The 18550-nt window shown below is 38.5% G+C and overlaps 1 protein-coding gene across 4 annotated transcripts in view; it reads left to right on the top strand.

Moving 5' to 3' along the window:
- The window catches only part of nr5a2 (nuclear receptor subfamily 5, group A, member 2), a 50718-nt gene extending 33117 nt beyond the window's left edge, over nt 1-17601 (top strand). For all 4 annotated transcript variants that reach the window (XM_017478710.3, XM_053683081.1, XM_017478713.3 and 1 more), the window contains one exon: nt 15263-17601. In XM_017478710.3, the coding sequence (XP_017334199.1) occupies nt 15263-15510 (248 nt within the window). In that variant the 3' untranslated portion in view covers nt 15511-17601. The remainder of the gene's footprint in view (nt 1-15262) is intronic.
- Nucleotides 17602-18550: the final 949 nt, after the last annotated feature.

The following is an 18550-nucleotide window of genomic DNA, read 5'->3' on the forward strand; positions in this document are numbered from 1 at the left end:
TGAACTACGAACATTCCTGCCACCAGACACATTAAACATGAAATTGAAATGCTTTACTAATTCTTATCAACTAAGACAAAAAGTGCAGCAGGCATTTAAAATATTTAAAACTGCATACAATTATATAATTCATGGAACAGCTTCACATTCTTGAGTCCATGGGATGTGCGTGCTTACGTGTGTGTGAGCGTGTTCATATAATAATGTGGTCTGTGACATTTATCCCATTGTTCAATTTTCTTTCTATGTTGCAGTATAGCATTCCTTAACTTTCTTACTCAATGTGAGACGAAAACTCCTGGAAGAAATATCAGTAGAAAATGTACATATCCAGGGGCTACATTGGGCTCCATTGTACATGGGTTTTGTACACACGTCTCTGCACACATCTCTATTCTTTATGAACACTAAAAGCACGGGCAGGTTATTTGTGGGGGCTGAGTGGCTTTCTTTTCTTTACTTTTCTTACCATCTACTGACAAAAAGAACATTACATTTCAAATATTAGCAGTAAAATTGTCTCAAATTCATTAAGTTTAATAATAATAATAATAATAATAATAATAATAATAATAATAATAATAATAACAGGAAGGAGAAGAAGACCAACAACAACAACCATTTATTTAGCTAGATATTTGTGTTTTTGTTTGTTATGTTGTGCTATCATTATCATTACCGTCTGGATGGTGTAAAATATCATGGTATGAATCTGAGTTCATGTCACCCATATTACCGACATGGTATTAATCCATAAACAGTTCCGTTTTCAAAAGTTTATTTGAAAGTTTCAGCAACACACAAGGACCAGATGTTCCCGACTGTTCTTGGAGATGTAAACTACTAAAGTTGTACAGTTGCTGAAAATCAGGAAATTGTTGAAATGAATCCTGCAGGTTTGCACACTCCAGGCACTGACTCGATTCTCTCCATCAATCAATCTACCCGTACATTCATCTGCAGTCTCTCCCTTAGTTTGTTATAATAATATTTATTATTATTGTTATTATTATTTGCTTCTTAAGTCAACATAGCTGTGTCAGGTCATCCCGTGAAAGACGCCAGCCAAGACCATCAAACACTAACCAGGTTTATACGCCTTTGATTTGCACATTAGGAAAATATTGAAATATTGATGCAGCACATTGCACCCCGTCAACAGCATTATCATATCACTCTTGTCTCGCATTTCATGAAATAGAAAAGACAGAATGGTTGTTGTGGGTTGTGTTTGTTTGCTTTGGCCTCAGTTTTGTTTTTTTCCCCATCCGCCCCGCTTTTGAGCAGCGTTTGCTTTTGAGCAGCTCCACATCCTTCCCCATGCTTAACAAAGGAACAGAAAGGTGGTGAAGCTGCCGTAAGTTCAGCCGTCTCAGCCTTATGGGGTTCGTGTGTGTGTGTGTGTGTGTGTGTGTGTGTGTGTGTGTGTGTGTGTGTGTGTGTGTGTGTGTGTGTGTGTGTGTGTGTGTGTGTGTGCGTGCGTGTGCATGTGTGTTTGTGTGTTTGATATGGTTGTTGTTGTTATTGTGTGTCAGAGGTTTTAGCTGGCAGGGGGATGGGCTTCGAGTCTAAATAATTTGGCAGAAACATCATCCATAATAAAACACTCACCTGAGGGAAGTGTATCGCCCCCGGCACTAGCATCAACCAGCTCGTCGGCCTGGCTGTGGGCGAGTAAGAGACTGGAGATTAGCGCCTGCACTGATTAGAATCATCCTGTGGACAGAGGTGTGCGTGTGTGTGTGTGTGTGTGTGTGTGTGTGTGTGTGTGTGTGTGTGTGTGTGTGTGCATGTGTGCGATCATCGCCAGATGCTTCTGAGGTGTCAATTAATCAAAGGTTAATGAAACGAAGCATGAAATTACCCCAGTGCTTTATGAATACTTAAGGCATCCTTTCCTCTCTTAGTGTCCAGATGTGGTCAGTTTAGATTGAGAGGATTTCGCGCGTGTGAACGCAGCCCCCTCCGAACAACGACACCCTGGGATTTCCACGAAGGCCACATTTCTGACTTAATGTTCTGAAATGGTCAGCAAAGGTCAAGTTGAAGCACCTGGATGACTGAAAAATTCATACATTTTGAGACAGTTCAACTTTTTTTTCATGTCAAATTTGGTTGGAGGTCTGCTTGGCAAATGGATCATAAGCCACCCCACTTTCTTCACCTCCCAACTCCCTGTCAATACTCCATGACATCAGTTCATTCACAAGTGCCTCGTCTGCTTCTGTCCAGGCCCAGTCTTTCCTGGCTGACCTGCTTTTACAAATGAAGTCTTTTTAAAGGAAATCAAAGGCACATTTCACCAGGCTTGACGTGCCATTTCAGGCCTATAGCCATGAGTTGCGGCCGCTTTTATCAGGCCAGCGATCTGTCACTGTCTGGGGTGTGAGGGGCTCTTTGTAAAGTTAAGTGTCGATAAAGAGGAGGATGGAGACGGCTTGACCTGGGAGCAGTCGTTTGTTTCCTCAGATTTGTCGAAAGGAGCGATTGCACCCAGCCAAACGTCTTCTGCACTCTTTCGAATGGATGGAGTGGCTCTCACTAGAGCTGAAGGCTTTATCAATGGGTAAATAATTGCACCAAGGGCATTGATTTCCTGCGCTGCAAAAGAACCTACGGAGGCTGAGCAATGATGGTCTGTTGGCAGGGGGATTGCTTGTCATGGCTTTTGCCAAGACTTTACACACCTGAGTTGTCATGTGGCCGTGTTCTGCCACCGGACAGATATGTTTTGGTAGACTAAGGTAGCAGGGAATGTCTTGTGATGGGTCTTAATGTGGCATCACGTCTCTGGGAATATGTGACTATACATGACAGCTGGGGAAATTCTTTATATTAGAAATGATTTATTTGAGATTTATCTTGCATTTTTTTCCCTAGTCAGTCTTATTATTAATACAATGTTCATTTAAAAGACGACAAATACTCACATGAATGAATGAATGTACTTAGTAGTGCCTCATAACTACCACAAATATTCAGATAAATAATTAAGGCTCTTTCAGGATTGTTTGCGCCAAATAAGGCTAATTATATGTCTCAATTAGATAACAGAGATAATACTGATAATAGAGCCAGGTGTAACTTGTGATCTAAGCACTTTGACACTGATGGGCAGTTATTTGTGAGGCACAAGTGTATGTTGGTGTGTATGATAGAGAAACTGCAAATGCATGGTGGATTATGGTGGAATTTCAGCATAAAAAGTTTTTAAAGCTTACATTTATTTGTTCTGATTTGTGACAATATGTAGGAGCCCTTGACTGAGCTGACATGTCTGTTCTTTGCTCACCAGCATGTGCTCTCTCTCTCTCTGTATGAATTCATGGTTCTGAGCAAACACATTTATTTGGATTTCGCTTAAAGGTGGAAAAGCTTCCAATCAAACCTGAGTGTTCTGATATTTTACAAATCTGGTGGAGTAAAGGTGCTAGTGGGCATACGCAATGACCCTAATATTCAAGGCTTGTTTCTGTTTGTTTCCTGTCCCTACATTACAAATGCCAGAAATCAAAAGCTTAACCTGGACAACATTGGTGAGAGGCTCTCTGCAAGACGCTATCCTTATTAGGGACCCTAAGAGGCTTTCAGACTTTATCAAGCTTTAAAAGCTGCAGAGATCTTCCAAACCCTGCTGTGTGGAGCAATAGTACAGGCTCCAGTCATTAAAGCGATATCAGAGGCTACTACCCAGCTTTCTGTTTTTAACCCCTTAAACTCCCAGGACCTGCCAATTGTTCTAGACTTACATCCTTACTTTCGTAACTATATACCTTCTCTATTAGTTTCACTGTAGCTACTGAATAATATACTTTGAGATGAATAGCTAAATAATAAACTATAAGTTTAAGGCGCTAACCCTACTGACCACTTGCTACACTGCAGAAACATTACTATACGCGTCTACATTTATAACCCGCAGCCTCTCCTTTCAGTCTTTATCAATGATTTCACGTCAAGCAGTTTGTTATAAGTTGCAAAAATATTGTAGTTAGCATGTTTCCCTCGCACCTCCGGGATTGGTGGCTCGACTCCCGCCTCTGTCCTGCATGCACAGAGTTTGCATGTTCTCCCCTTGCTTTGGGGGTTTCCTCCAAGTACTCTGGTTTCCTCCTCCACTCCAAAGACATGCATTGTAGGCTGATTGGCATTTCCAAATTGTCTGTAGTGTGTGAATTGGTGTGTAAATGTGTGTGCAAAGGGGGCACGGTAGCTTAGTGGTTAGTACCTCCGGGGTCGTGGGGTTCGATTCTTTCCTCCGCCCTGTGTGCGCAGAGTTTGCATGTTCTCACCGTGCTTCAGCGGCTTCCTTCCCCAGTCCAAACAATCTCAAAATTGTCCTTATGTGTGAATGTGTGCGTTTCTGTGCCCTGTGATAGATTGACACCCTGTCCAGGGTGTCTCCCTCCATATGCCCCGAGTCTCCTGGGACAGGCTCCAGGCTCCTGTGTAGGATAAGTGATATATGGAAAATGGACGGAGGGATTCATACAAGGTGCACTGAGTCAACGAACATGCTAGATAACCAATGTAGACTATCCTAAAGCTTTATCTAAATCTGCAGATTGTAGATAAAGACAATGTTGAGTCTTTTTCAGCACTCTTCATTAGCTGAACATTGCTACACTACACCAGTGAGCTTAAATTGGGTTTTCATTAATAGCTGATAAAATTGCAAATCAAACATGAAATTGTGCCATTTCCTACTATATTAAGGAATTTTATATAAGAATATTACTGGCGCCCTGTCCAGGGTGTACCCCGCCTTGTCCCCGATGCTCCCTGGGATAGGCTCCAGGTTCCCCCACGACCCTGAAAAGGAGTAAGAGGTAGAAGATGGATGGATGGATGGATATTATGATAGTATGATGAATATTATATAGTTTATATTGTGCATGTTGTCGACATGATGCCATATATATATATATATATATATATATATATATATATATATATATATATATATATATATATATATATATATATATATATATATATATATATATATATATATATAGTACATAATACATCATCATATATTTTTATTATATTAACATATAACCTATTTCAACAAAATATCTGTATCCCTATAGCCAACACCACACTGAAAAATGTTTTTTAAAAGCATGATCGAAATGAGAAGATGCTATAATCTAAACATTTGTGTTGGCATTTAATTCAGTCGCAGCAGTTACCTTTTGGTAACTTTGTGGACTGACGCTGTACTTAACAGACTGCTGTTCACAAAACTTTTACAAAGACCCTGCTTCATTCCCAGATGATGTGATTTAGAATGAGACCCAATGAGATGTATGTGCTCATATTGCTCTCTCCACCTGTTCTGTGTCCATCTCTCTCCCTCTGCCTCTCTTTCACTTCCCCACCCTTATTACAAGCTGTCAGTTTATTATAAAACATTAGGAAAGCAGAGGGACACTTGCAGTTACTGTCTTATCGATCGGGGGGATAGATTCTGTGATTTAGAGCCCGGCCCTCCAGTTTTTCCACATTCTCAGGCTCCTATTAAGCCCTGTGCTTTCCTTTGGCTATTGATGTATCAACATTAACAGTTACAAGCAACTACAGAAAATCAATGGCCATCTTTTATTACCGGCTGCAGGAAACGGTGGCCAGTCTGCACGTTGCTACTTAGCAGACAAGAGAGCCCGCAACATACTCTCCACATGTCAGCTATTTTCTAACTGATATCTGCACTGGAAATATCAATCATATGAGTGCTGGTGTGTTTTCTAGCTGTTTTTACAAAAAAAAATATTGCCCTAAGGCCAATCACTTTTCTTCAGCCATTTGAAGCCAATCTGTATTACAAACACCATCTTGCTTACTGCTGGGCTTTCCTTTTTTTTTTGTTCTTCTTCTTTTAAAATCCCAATTATCAAGTCATATCAGCGTAGAAATGTAGGAAATTATGCAGATATGTTTTATAGATATATTTTACAAAAGCTGAAATGGAAATAACCCACACATTCTGTCTATCACCTGAATTGCTTGTGAAGCGAAAGAGCTACACGAGAGCCACGGCCAAAACAGTTCACCCTTAAAGATTCATGAGACTCGTAGTCCTTCCAGGACAAACACGCATAAGCCTTTTGTTTACCCGATCAGTGGGCTGAAGTTTATTATTCACCTTTTCTACAGCACCTTCTCTTTTTATTTTAGGTTTTAAAGGGGCCTAATGTTGTCTGTATATCTGTCTGTGTATGTGTTGTTCTGCTGGTTTTCTGCTGGACGTTATAGCTCTCAGATAGTCCAAAATACTTTTATATGTATATATTGCTCACTCGATTGTGGTCAGTTAAGAAGAGCATGTTATGTGGTTGTGTGAGGAGCACAAAGCTAGGCGCCTATACATGGCTGATCGGAGCATAAAACAAGAGCTACGGTCACTGTACGAGCTGCTCTATTGATCAGATTCCATTATTTAAAAACTCTGCACACAAACACATATAAGCATGTTACACAATCTCCATCGCCGCTCTACCCCTCCCAATCTGTCATTTCTGAATCGATCCTGTGAAAGATTTCGCTGCCACAACCATCCATAAATGCTTGCTGGCTTCTGTAGCAGGAGATCATAGACCCTGGCCAGGCACCAACTTAAACATCCACCCACCCATCAGCTGAACAGTCGCGAGCGTTTCGGAGTGACCCTTGTAGTGCAAATAACTGTTCATTTACTGAGCTCCTCAGTTGCTTGCAAGCAAGGGAGCAAACAAAAACAGATGAAAATTCAATCCGTTGAAAAGTATCTACTGTACCACAGCATGCTCTTAAAAGGAAATAACAATAATCGATTTAGTTGATTGAGTTCTGTAAGTTTAATACATTATAGCATGTGAATAGAGAGTTGAATGAGTGTGTAATTCCACAGTGTGTAATTCTTGTCGTCTTGCCTGCCTTGTCACCCTTAGCTTTAAATCTCTAACTGACTACATGGTCCTTTTATTATATATATATATATATATATATATATATATATATATATATATATATATATATACTTTCTGAAAAAAATAAAAGTAATGAAAAAGTCAGTACAAATGCATGTTTATCGTTTTTAATGTCACAATGTCATTATAATGGGGGACCATATTACCACCAAAGTACTTCAACTTATTCTTACACAAACAACAGAACATGGTAAAGGAGGTGTGTTTCTCCTCTCTCGCTCGAACTGAAGCTCTGGCACAAGACCTCTGAAACTAGAGACGGCGATTAAACACAAAGACATGAACGAGCCGACAGCTGCTCCGGCCCACTCTCTTGTCCTTGTATTGCAGTGCTGTAGTATATTTAAGGGAACAAAGATTTGGAATGCTTGCACTGTCTTCCCACTGGAAAAAATGCAGCATCATCAGTCTACCTGTAACGTAAAACCATGAGTCCAGAAGGTGCCATGTATAGGGCTGGGGGTTGGGGATCGCTTATAAATGGGTTCGTTTTAATATTGGCGCTTCCCATCCAGCTCCATTTATGGACGGAATCCACCACGCCTGTGGTGAACTTGTCCCAGGAGGGTGTATAGTGTCAAGTAATGTTGCAATAAACTTTATATTTTATTTTATGAAGCAAAATAAACCATTTTAGATGGTTAGAAAATAAGAGCTGATTATAATTGAAGAATATGGCTTTGAATAAATCTTTCATATACTGTAGTAACTGTTCAGTGGATGTAATTAGTGCAAATAGTGTAATATTACACTTTAAATTATATTACACAATTTCTAATAATAAATTAGTATAATAAGTATCATGTGACTTGCAGTGTTGCACTTTGGTTTATATAAAATCTTATATTCTATATCCTTTTTGTTTTCCTGTTATTAGCAGATATGCTGGAAATGTACAGACTAACAGTAAAGCATCATAAATTAGCCCAACTTTGACAGGCAGCTTACAAATATGTCATGTTATATTACCCATGAGGTGAAAGAGACCAGAGCTACTCACATGGTGGAATAAATTAAACTCAAATTTGCACTCTTGGCTTTCATAATATCCAAGCAGCTTAAGTGTTGATTTGCAAGACAGAGAGTGAGAGAGAGAGAGGGAGAGAGAGAGAGAGAGAGAGAGAGAGAGAGAGAGAGAGAGAGAGAGAGAGAGAGATAATATCTTGGGAGAGATGTGAAGATATCTGTTGCTTTAGTCAGCACAAGCAATGTCCGATAATTAAGCGAGAATAGGGAATAGAGGGAAAGTGTCTCTTTATGTATGGGGGGGCTCACATTATGGATTAACTGTCCTTCACTCAGAAAATATACATCCCCAGGCACTCTGGTGAATTATTAATTCATATTCTTCAAAAAAGGGGAAACTAAAAAAACAATATTGATGGGCGGTATCCTTTAATGACCTCATTAGGTTTGTGGTTTGCATTATGGCTGGGTTTTCGGGCTGCTGCAGGAGTTTAGGGGGATAGTTGGCCTCTGAATGATTTTCTGTCACTTTATCATAAACAAGAAGATTCAGATATGCCCCTTTACTCTTGTATGCATGCAATTAGTGGGTGAGAAGATGGTCAGAATGTAAACCAGACACTCCAGAGGGTTAGACACCAGGATTGAGTGAGAGCAAGAGAGAGAGAGAGAGAGAGAGAGAGAGAGAGAGAGAGAGAGAGAGAGAGAAAGAAAATATCACATTCTCCATTTGAATCCATGATGCTCCACACCTCAGAGTAGGACTGCAATACTACAAAACATAATATTGCAAAACAGTAATTATTATTAATTGTAAGCATGATATTGGCCTATGCAGTGTTTTTTTTTTTTGTAACAGGTACTGCATAAGTACTTTATGTTACATCTACATTGGTGTAGCTGCTAGAACTGTAGCAGCTCATACACCAACGTTTCCAGAGTTTTAAGTTGAAATAAAGTTTGAAGTTTAAAACAGCCTTTAACTGGCTCAAAAAAATAAATCACAATCAGTTTTATTTTTACTTGTCAGACAGATTTTTTTTTTGATTAAAACTAGTCATCACTTCTAAAATAAATATCAAGGCTGTGCCAGAGTAACTGATCAGCAAGTTATGTGTGCAATGGAAAAACTTTGCTCAGATTTGACAAAATTACTTATTTAACAATTATTCATGGCACACGTAGTGCTTAACAATGTTCAAGTTGGCTCAATGATGAATAAATAGATGCAAATGTACTTCCCCTGACCTGAGGAAGAAGCAGAGCACCTCATGGCCAGTGTTTGTTAAAAGAAGGGTTCGCTGATGTTTCTAGTGTTTATTTCATCACACCTAAGGCGGTTTTCCCCTCGCACTCCCCTCAAATTTGCCCCCTCCATGTGGCAAGCAGATCGGGTTAAACCTCTCCTTGGGCAACCCAGCCGTCTCCTCTACCTGCATAACCCACTGGCAATGGGCTCAGATTGGACTTAATGTATCCCCAGCTGGAGCAGTCCTGTTTAATTCACTTTCACAGAAATGGGACACTCTGGGCCTAGTGGTCCCCCTGGAAAAGCCGAGGAGCAGCAGATTGAGCCTTCGTGCTTCATTCTGACAATGCTGACAAAAAAAAATAAAATAATAATCCACTCTTCCTTCTGGCTCTTCACAGCTTAGTAAGGTGGAAAACCCCTCGGAAAACAAGAGAAGACTACAATCATTGATATGCATCATTATAACAGAGAGTGAAAAACAGGCAGAAAGAGAAGAAAAGAAAAGTTTCTTCGGACAGCAAAAGACGAGCTGCAGGCGACCGTCTTCCTGCTAATAATGAACAGCTTGCTTTTGAGTTAAAAGCTCCATATTATCATCGGACTGCCAGAAGCAGTGTACATACGATGCGTATATAAGTAGCCCCACACTTCATGATATAATCAATATTTAGGAATCAACATGCCTCTATGAGCTACTAAAATGATAAACAGAATTGGAAGCGCTTTGTGAGTGAAGTAGTGAGACAACACATGGCATCCATGATGGATGAAGAAACGATTTTGAGCCTTATGTGACAGTACTGTAGATTGGTAGTCGCTTGAAGAGCCTGTGAATGACAGCAGAGAACAAATACAAAGTCCTACATATTTATGATGCTTTCAGCAAGATACAACCTTTTAATAGATTTCACAACACAAATTTTGTCTTGCTAACTCATGGATGTCTGTGCCCCGGTCGTGCTCCCTGGTTATTATTTCCACCTGTTTCATGTTTATGTCACCTGTCTCTTGCTATTACTCAAATACCGTGTCTCTGGTGTTAGTGTTCTTTCAGTTCTTATTCTTAGTTTCTAGTTTTTACTCCTAATTGTAGTAGCTTTCTGTTTTTGACCTCATGACTGTGGATTATGTTTTGAATCCGCTCTTTGAATCCGTACCATGAGTAATGGTAAGGCCTAAAGATAACATCCTACAATGTCTGGCTGCTCAGTGTTACATGGTGTAATTTGCTGTACAGCACTCAGTACAAACAAACATGGTTTAGCCATTGGGTAAATACTGTTGGATGATGACCAAGCGGGCATTGGCTGCAGTGTCTTAGATGGTGTGTGCGAGGAAGCATGGGGGCCTCCCTGAGTACACTGTGGGTGAGGGGGTAGGGTGAGCACCGCCCCCATCTTTGATTGGTGTCCATCAGGCAGTCTGGTTAATGATGAATAAAAATGACAAGGTGCAGGCTTGACTGATTACACGATTACAGCCTACCATAAAAAGTCAAAGAGGAGCGAACACACCGGGCAGAAAGCACCTTGCCCTTTGAAACTGCTTTCTCAGAAATTGTAAACGCCACCGAAATCACACACAAACACACACACACACACACACACACACACACACACACACACACACACACACACACACACACACGTGCAACTTGTTCCTGAAATGTCATGTTTCATTGCTGTGCTGCCAATCAGCATGGTGTGTGATAAGGTTTCCTGTTTCAGAAAATCACTTATTCCTCAGTGACAGCCAACGACAATGGGTTCATAATTTGACTTTCACATTTCATGTCATATTATTGGTCATTGATTCATCTATTAGAGTAAAAATCCATGCCTATGTGTAACTGGTTGTAGTCTGCGTTGTGTGTTTTATTTTATCCAAGGAAAAAAATAGGCGGACGGCAACTGGGTCGACTCTTCATTTATTCCCTCTCTCTCCTCTCTCTCCTCTCCCTCTCCCATTCAACCATAATGCAAAAATAATCACACAGGCAAGCAAAATAACACCATACACACAAATCAAAATGAGTACATAAGTGTATAAATGATGATTTAAATAAAGATGAAACAGGATTATTGAGAACTCAAAATTAAATCTACCTCTCCCATTCAATCATAATGCGAAAGGGAAGAGGAGGAGCTAAAACAGGAAACTACACAGACCATTGACATCATGACAATTAAAAGGGAAAGTTCTCACACAAGTAGACAGCTACATCAGGTACACATTTCCTTTTGTGTAATTCTACACATTAAATGTATGGAATACTTTCCATACCTGTTACGTAAGTACATCTTCATTTGCAATATGCAAACTGAAGAATGAAATCAATATGCTTTTTTTTTTTTTTTTTAAATCTTTGTCATGTAACTATGTACAAGTAAACGACTTGTAAGGTTGAATTCTTTCGGAAGTCATTATTATATTATACAATTATACTATTGCTAAGTTAAAAACAAAACAATAAATTCTATCTAACAAATCTTTTACATATATATATATATATATATATATATATATATATATATATATATATATATATATATATATATATGTAAAAGATTTGTAAGATTTGTTAGATAGAATTTATTGTGTTTGTTTTGTTTTTATGTGTTTATATTTTTTAAATATATGTATATTACAATTATAGATGTGTCCACATATACCCAAACATAAAAAAAAAAAACAGTATACTAGCGGGAGTGGATGGGGGCGGAAAGTGGATACGAGGGGTCATGTGGCGTGATCGCTAGTGAAATGAACAATGTATCACACAGAACCTAAGGGTCTGGAGTCGAGCTTCAGCACAGCGTTGCTGCGCACTGAGGCTGTTTCATGTAAAAAGTTCATAATTAGTCCCACAGTGGCTAAATGTTAGAACAGAGATAGAGATAGAAGATAAGGAGTGCTTATCGTGTACCGCTTTAACCTGTCTGAAAAGAAACTGGTGCTTTTCTCTTTTCTCTCGCGTTGTCAGTAGGGCATTGGCTAGTATTTCTTGCTGTGAACAAATTAAACAAACAGTAATTCTCTCTCAGAAACCTTGTTTCTTGCTTAAAGGCGAAAAGAGCAAGCCATTATTGTTGAGTGGTCTTTTTTTTTTTTAACACAACCCCCTTTTGGTTTGGTTTTTCCCCCCTTCTTTTAAATGCAGCCTACAATAATTAGCAATTAAAATCAGTGTTATGTGTATCATTTTCTTTAATTAGTCTAAAAAAGACAAAAGGCTTCATTAACTCACAGTAGTTTTACTCCCGCTCGGTGTTTCATGTTCACCACAGCCTTAGAAATTTCCAATGTGAAACTCTGGTAGCATTTTACATGCAATCTTTCTAATTCCCTTTAATTAGGACACTGAATATGACCTCTGTGAACAGTAACACACACACACACACACACACACACACACACACACACACACATATATATATATATATATATATATATATATATATATATATATATATATATATATATATATATATAAAAGACCTTCTAGTATATGTGCCCACAAAGAAAAAAAAGAGAGACGGTGTTAAGAAGCATGTTTTATTTCCCTGTTTTCTAGCTGGGGTTAATATTCACAGGGGTGGAGCAGAGGTTTCGTAATTGGTTGCCTCTTGATAGACCCCTCCCCACCATCCTGAGCTTTGCCCAGCAGTGTCACCCAGAGGTCAGATAGAACATCCTCGTTGGGGCTGTGAAGGACTCACTGCTCGTTCTACAGACCTCATTACACACTGAACCATCTCCCACCCCTCCCTCTCCCTCTCCCTCTCTCTCTCTCTCTCTCTCTCTCTCTCTCTCTCTCTCTCTCTCTCTCTCTCTCTCTCTCTCTCTCTCTCCTGGCCATCCTCTCCTGGTTTCTTTCTGGGGACTGGAACAGTTTTGATTATTTCGACAGAAGAGGCAGTGCCAGCTGCCTCATTAGCCGTGGCCGAGCGGGTCCAGGCACTTTCCCAATCACGCAGTGGCATCAAGGGAAGGGTGCAGAAACGGCTGCTCTCCCACTCAACCTCAGGTCAAAGAAATTAATAAAAGATCACATTGCACAGCCTCTCTGATCTTGATTAAATTCAGTCATTCATCAGTGACTCATTAACACCTCATACTTAACCCCCGCAGCCGTTTAGTCAGGTATATGTCCACAATGAATGAGCCAAATGATAAAACTGCAGAAATTAGAACTGTCAGAAGTCAGCCTATCATGCTCTTTTGCTCTTATTTTAAGTGACAAGAATAAAACTGTTTATTCATACTAGAAAAAATAAATAAATAAAAATGCAGTTGCTGTAATGCCTCCATGCATCTGCAGCTGGTGAATTCATGTTTTCTCGAGGCAGGACACCATGGATCTTTCTTGATTTCCTTTTCACTTAAAATCTCTTGAGAAACTCGGAGCAGAATACAAGACATGGTTCAGTGCTGAAAATGTGTGCTTGCTTCTTATTCAACCAGTTGTAATGATAATTATACGTACTGTGTCACCACAAGCAGCGATCATCGGGTCCAAGCACTATGACTCACAGTTGTAGACTGAAATCTCTCTGCAAACTGTTTCTACATGAAGCCCTCATGCACATGATTGGTGGTCACAAGCAATTTTCATTTTCCTTTTTAAGGAAATTAAAGTTAACTGTAATGAACATATTACTGATTATGTTTGAGGTTCAGATTTTGGCAAGTACTATGATAACAAGATCTCTGGAAGCAGACAAAAAAAAAACAAACAAAAAAAAACACGACTGGTTCAGGAAAATACACTAGGTCCATATTTTGTGAAGATGATCTCAAACACTAAAGAAAGGAACCTGGGAGAAAAGTCTGACTGTACAGTTGGTTCAGGAAGCATGAATCAAGGTATAAAATACAGCACTATATATAGCACCACCATTTAACTGATTTAGATCCTTTCACTTACCAGTGTTGTTGGGAAGGGTGGATACTGCATCTTCCTGCCAAATATGGTGTTTCTATGCTTATCTACAGTATCTTTGCTCCCCATTATTTTTAAAAAACATATAATAAAACCAATGCACTCTTAAAAATAAAGGTTCTTCAATGGTTCTTTACAGCACCATAGGATTTAGCAAAGAACCATTTTTCATTGTATACGGTTCTTGACTTGAACTACATGGTTCTGTGGAATTAAAATAAGTTCTTGATATTTCATTACAGTCTCTTCAGAGCAGTGTACTGGTTCTTCAATGTATCATCCCTTAAAAGATTCAAGTGAACCCTATAAGCTTCTTTATGGGACTAGAAAGGGGTCTCCTCACATCACTCTTAAGAACATACCTTTGTTTCCTTATAGCAACTAACTAAATTTTTTTTTTTTTTTTTTTAGAGAACTAATGATAACATGGTTCCTTGTGGCACTGCTGTGAAGAACCATTTGTGGGTTCTTTAAAACACCTGTACATAGATGGATCTCAAAAGAACTTGAGAGTAAAAGATTCTTTGTGCAACTTAAAAGGGTTCTCCTATGGCATCAGGCTAAAAAAACGTTTTTGATTCGAAATTGGAACCTTCTTTTTTTTTTTTTTCTTTTTTTTTTAAAAAGAGTGTAGGTGCTTTAACACCTAATAAACTTATAAGCTATGGGCTGTGAAAAAAAGTTTATAAAGCAAAATAGCTATATATACTTAATGCAGGTTGGGTCTAAAACTAATACAAATATAAAACATAAATAAAGGTATTTATATTATAGTATTTTAGAGTAAACACATATAATCTAATTGAATTGCACCATACAATTAATAATATACACTGCCTTAAAAAAACAACGTGTGGATGAAATCTTTCTCCCAATTATGTGATAAAGATGTTGATTAGAAACATTTCCATTCAAAAAAAAAAAAAAAATATATATATATATATATATATATATATATATATATATATATATATATATATATATACATACCCATCACTGTTCTAGACCATTAATTGTTCTATAATCAGTAACGAGTAGAAACGAGTCCTTGTTTGCATTAAACCAGTGTAGTAAAACGTAAATGTGAGTATAGTCTCATAGTTTTTTATTTGTTTTACCTCCTCTCCTTAGACGTGAAGAACCTGGAGAACTTCCACCTGGTGGAGAGCGTTCAGGAGCAGGTGAACGCGGCACTGCTCGATTACGTCATGTGCAACTACCCGCAGCAGACAGATAAATTCGGCCAGCTGTTGCTGCGGCTGCCTGAGATCCGCGCCATCAGCCTGCAAGCCGAGGAATACCTTTACTACAAGCACCTGAACGGCGATGTGCCCTGCAACAACCTGCTCATCGAGATGCTGCATGCAAAACGCACCTGAACGAGGCATTTCCGAATCAACACGACGCACACACCGCTCCCAGACAACATGCTTCCAGTCCAGAATCATCAGCAGCCACAGCATTGAAACATGCACTCAGATGCCTCCACACGTCAGTGCTGTGCTTACGCTGCGCTGAACAGTTCATGTTGATTCCGTGGTTTGGGCCAAAAGAGAGAAGGAGATAAGGGGGTCAATAAACACTTGAGAATGAGCTTTTGGATTATGGGGAATCCATTTATCCTCCAGTCCAACAGAACAGTGACGCATTGACTTCTGATCTCTTGGTACAGTTATAATAAATTTACAAAACATCACCTGTTTTGTGAGCAGCTAAACTTAAGATATAATAATTTCCCCTCACTGAGACTGAAAGCACGAGGGTTTGACATGGCACATTTCATTTCTTCTCCAAGACTTGGACCTGTCAGTTCTCTTGACAGTCAATCAGACGGCTCGTGATAGTGCTTGAGCTGTAGAGTGAAGTCGTCCGGTTCAGCTGATTGTAACCGTGCCACCCACAGAGACACTTCCCCAGAAATGTGCAAACATAATGATAGTACACAGTATATCTGTTCAAATAGCAGGACTTTCTTCCTCTTCCTCAAGAGGATCAAACATGCACATTTCCTTCTCTGAAACAAAAAAAAAAAGTCAGTTTATGAACTTTGTACCTGTAAACCAGTACCTGTTCTTTCATTTCTAAGTTATTAAACAGTTATGTTTATCAGTATGGTTTCACTGATGCAGTGTTGGAGAAAGGAACACTATAAAACTGGAAGATTAAAAAAAAGACACTTTTTTTTTGCCCAGCAGAACCCCTCAGTATAATGTGGAAGACACTGTTGCAGAGCCAAGACGAAAAAATACTGCCTCAGTCCAAACCAGACCAAAGCCCGCTGCAGAACAAACCCAACAAACAAACAACCTTTATTGTCAGTATTATGTGAGTCTTGCCTTATTTTATTGCCATGCTAGCTAACTGTGCTGATGTGAACTATAACGTGAAAATTTTATATATATATATATATATATATATATATATATATATATATATATATATATATATATATATATATATATATAAGTATTAATGTAATACGACTGAGCAGAGGTGTTTACATTCATGTGGTCATGTGGGAGAGAACTGTGATGTAAAGTGGAGGTGAGCTAAATTGCGAAGCAATGAATTCTTATAAAAAAGAAAGAAAGAAAGAAAGAAAGAAAGAGAAAGAAAGAAAGAAAAAAGAAAGAAAGAAAGAAAATCTGTTCCTCTGGTTTGCTTTCTTCAGTGTGTACAGTTTTCATCTTGACCAGTACTTAACAATGTCGTGAGACACTAAAATCAGAAAGGAATCTTGCTTTATATTTGTGGTTCAGGCTGTTTGGTCATTTGATCAATTTTTAACTGACTGTGCAAGTTTTTTTTTTTCTAAGTCAACTTTATTTCACGTTTTTATGTTCTAAATGTATGTCACAGCTTATGCATAAACATAATTTATTGTGTACTGCTTTTACCTGTGTGTGTGTGTGTGTGTGTGTGTGTGTGTGTGTGTGTGTGTGTGTGCGTGTGTGTGTGTAAGCACAAGGGCAGTCAATAATGAAGTATTTGTACATTAAAGCATGTTTTTTAAAAATTGTATATACATAAGACAGTTCAGGAGCCGAAAAGGTGATCCCGACCCGAAATATCTGTCCATCTCTAATGAGAGGAGCGTTCAAGTGAAGTCATGTGACTGTGGCAACTTCTTTGTCAACATTTTCATCTCAACCGTGTGTGTGTGTGTGTTCTATACCAAAGACAGCGTCTGCCCTTTGACTTGTAGCTACCCGCTCGACATCACAACTAACGAGCAACAGCTCAGATCTTTTATTATCGTCTACTGATCAGAATGGTGGTGTAGATGGTTATTTGGAGGGCTTGGTATGTGTTACACAAATATTGGGTCATGATTAGTGTTGGGACAATAATCATTCTGGACATTAATGAATGTTTGCCTCAATTACCAATGAAAGTAATTATGGTGGTCTCAATATATTTATTGAATTTTGACATGAAAACAAAAATAAAAGCTCTTTACTTTGTATATATTAGCATTGTAAGTTGAGTCATCTTTCAAATACCTCTTCATCTTGTCCCAAATCTACTCATGACATAATGGATGGTTTCTGACTCGAAAACTGCACTGGGAATATTTCATGCTATATGTACATTTTAAATACAAGATTGACACCTTTCACAGTTTGCGTGACTGAGATTGGATAAGGTAAGGAATAACACATGACAGGGGTGTGCTGTTATAGGAGAATAACAAACACTGGTGTGGTGTGATACGTTACCACCTTGAAGTGGATTATTTTCTTATAAAGTACGGGCTGAAGTCGTTCCCTCAACAGCATCTCTTTTTTCTCTCTTTTAAGTTAATAAGACAAATAAATGCAGCTTGTTGTGTTACTGAAAAGAAACTGAAAAGCATAAAGCTCCCCTGTCCTGAAAACGTTCTTGTGTCAGAAAACGTACTGAGACTCCTTTCTTAAAGGCTAAATAAATGTCTCCTAATAGAAAATTTCATGTTTTTCTTTGTAAATAACAGCAAATTTAAAAAAAAAACAAAAAAAAACCTTTATACTGTAATAAATCATATATTAAATTGAATATCCATTATACAAATTCCTGTGAAAGAGCTGTTTCTATACAAATGATAACCTATTAGAACTATATATTATAATATGAAAATATAATATTAAAATATATGTGATTCATTAAGATATAAACCATTTATATGACAGAACTACTGTCAGAGCTGCTCTTATAGAAAATTCTTTCTGATTTGAGAATTCAACAGTATAATAACACTTTAATTAAGTGTGATTGGTGTATCACTTGATCGTATATGATTGTATATGACCTGCAGAAGCCTTGTCCACAACAGTGTGGAGATTATATGCTATTATACAAGCCCTGAATGCTACAGCTTGAGCCACGTCCTACCACAGAGTGTTTCATTACACACTGCTGCTACACATCTGTCCCTCATAC

Source organism: Ictalurus punctatus, chromosome 10 (genome assembly GCF_001660625.3).
Source record: "Ictalurus punctatus breed USDA103 chromosome 10, Coco_2.0, whole genome shotgun sequence".
Taxonomy (NCBI): Eukaryota; Metazoa; Chordata; class Actinopteri; order Siluriformes; family Ictaluridae; genus Ictalurus; species Ictalurus punctatus.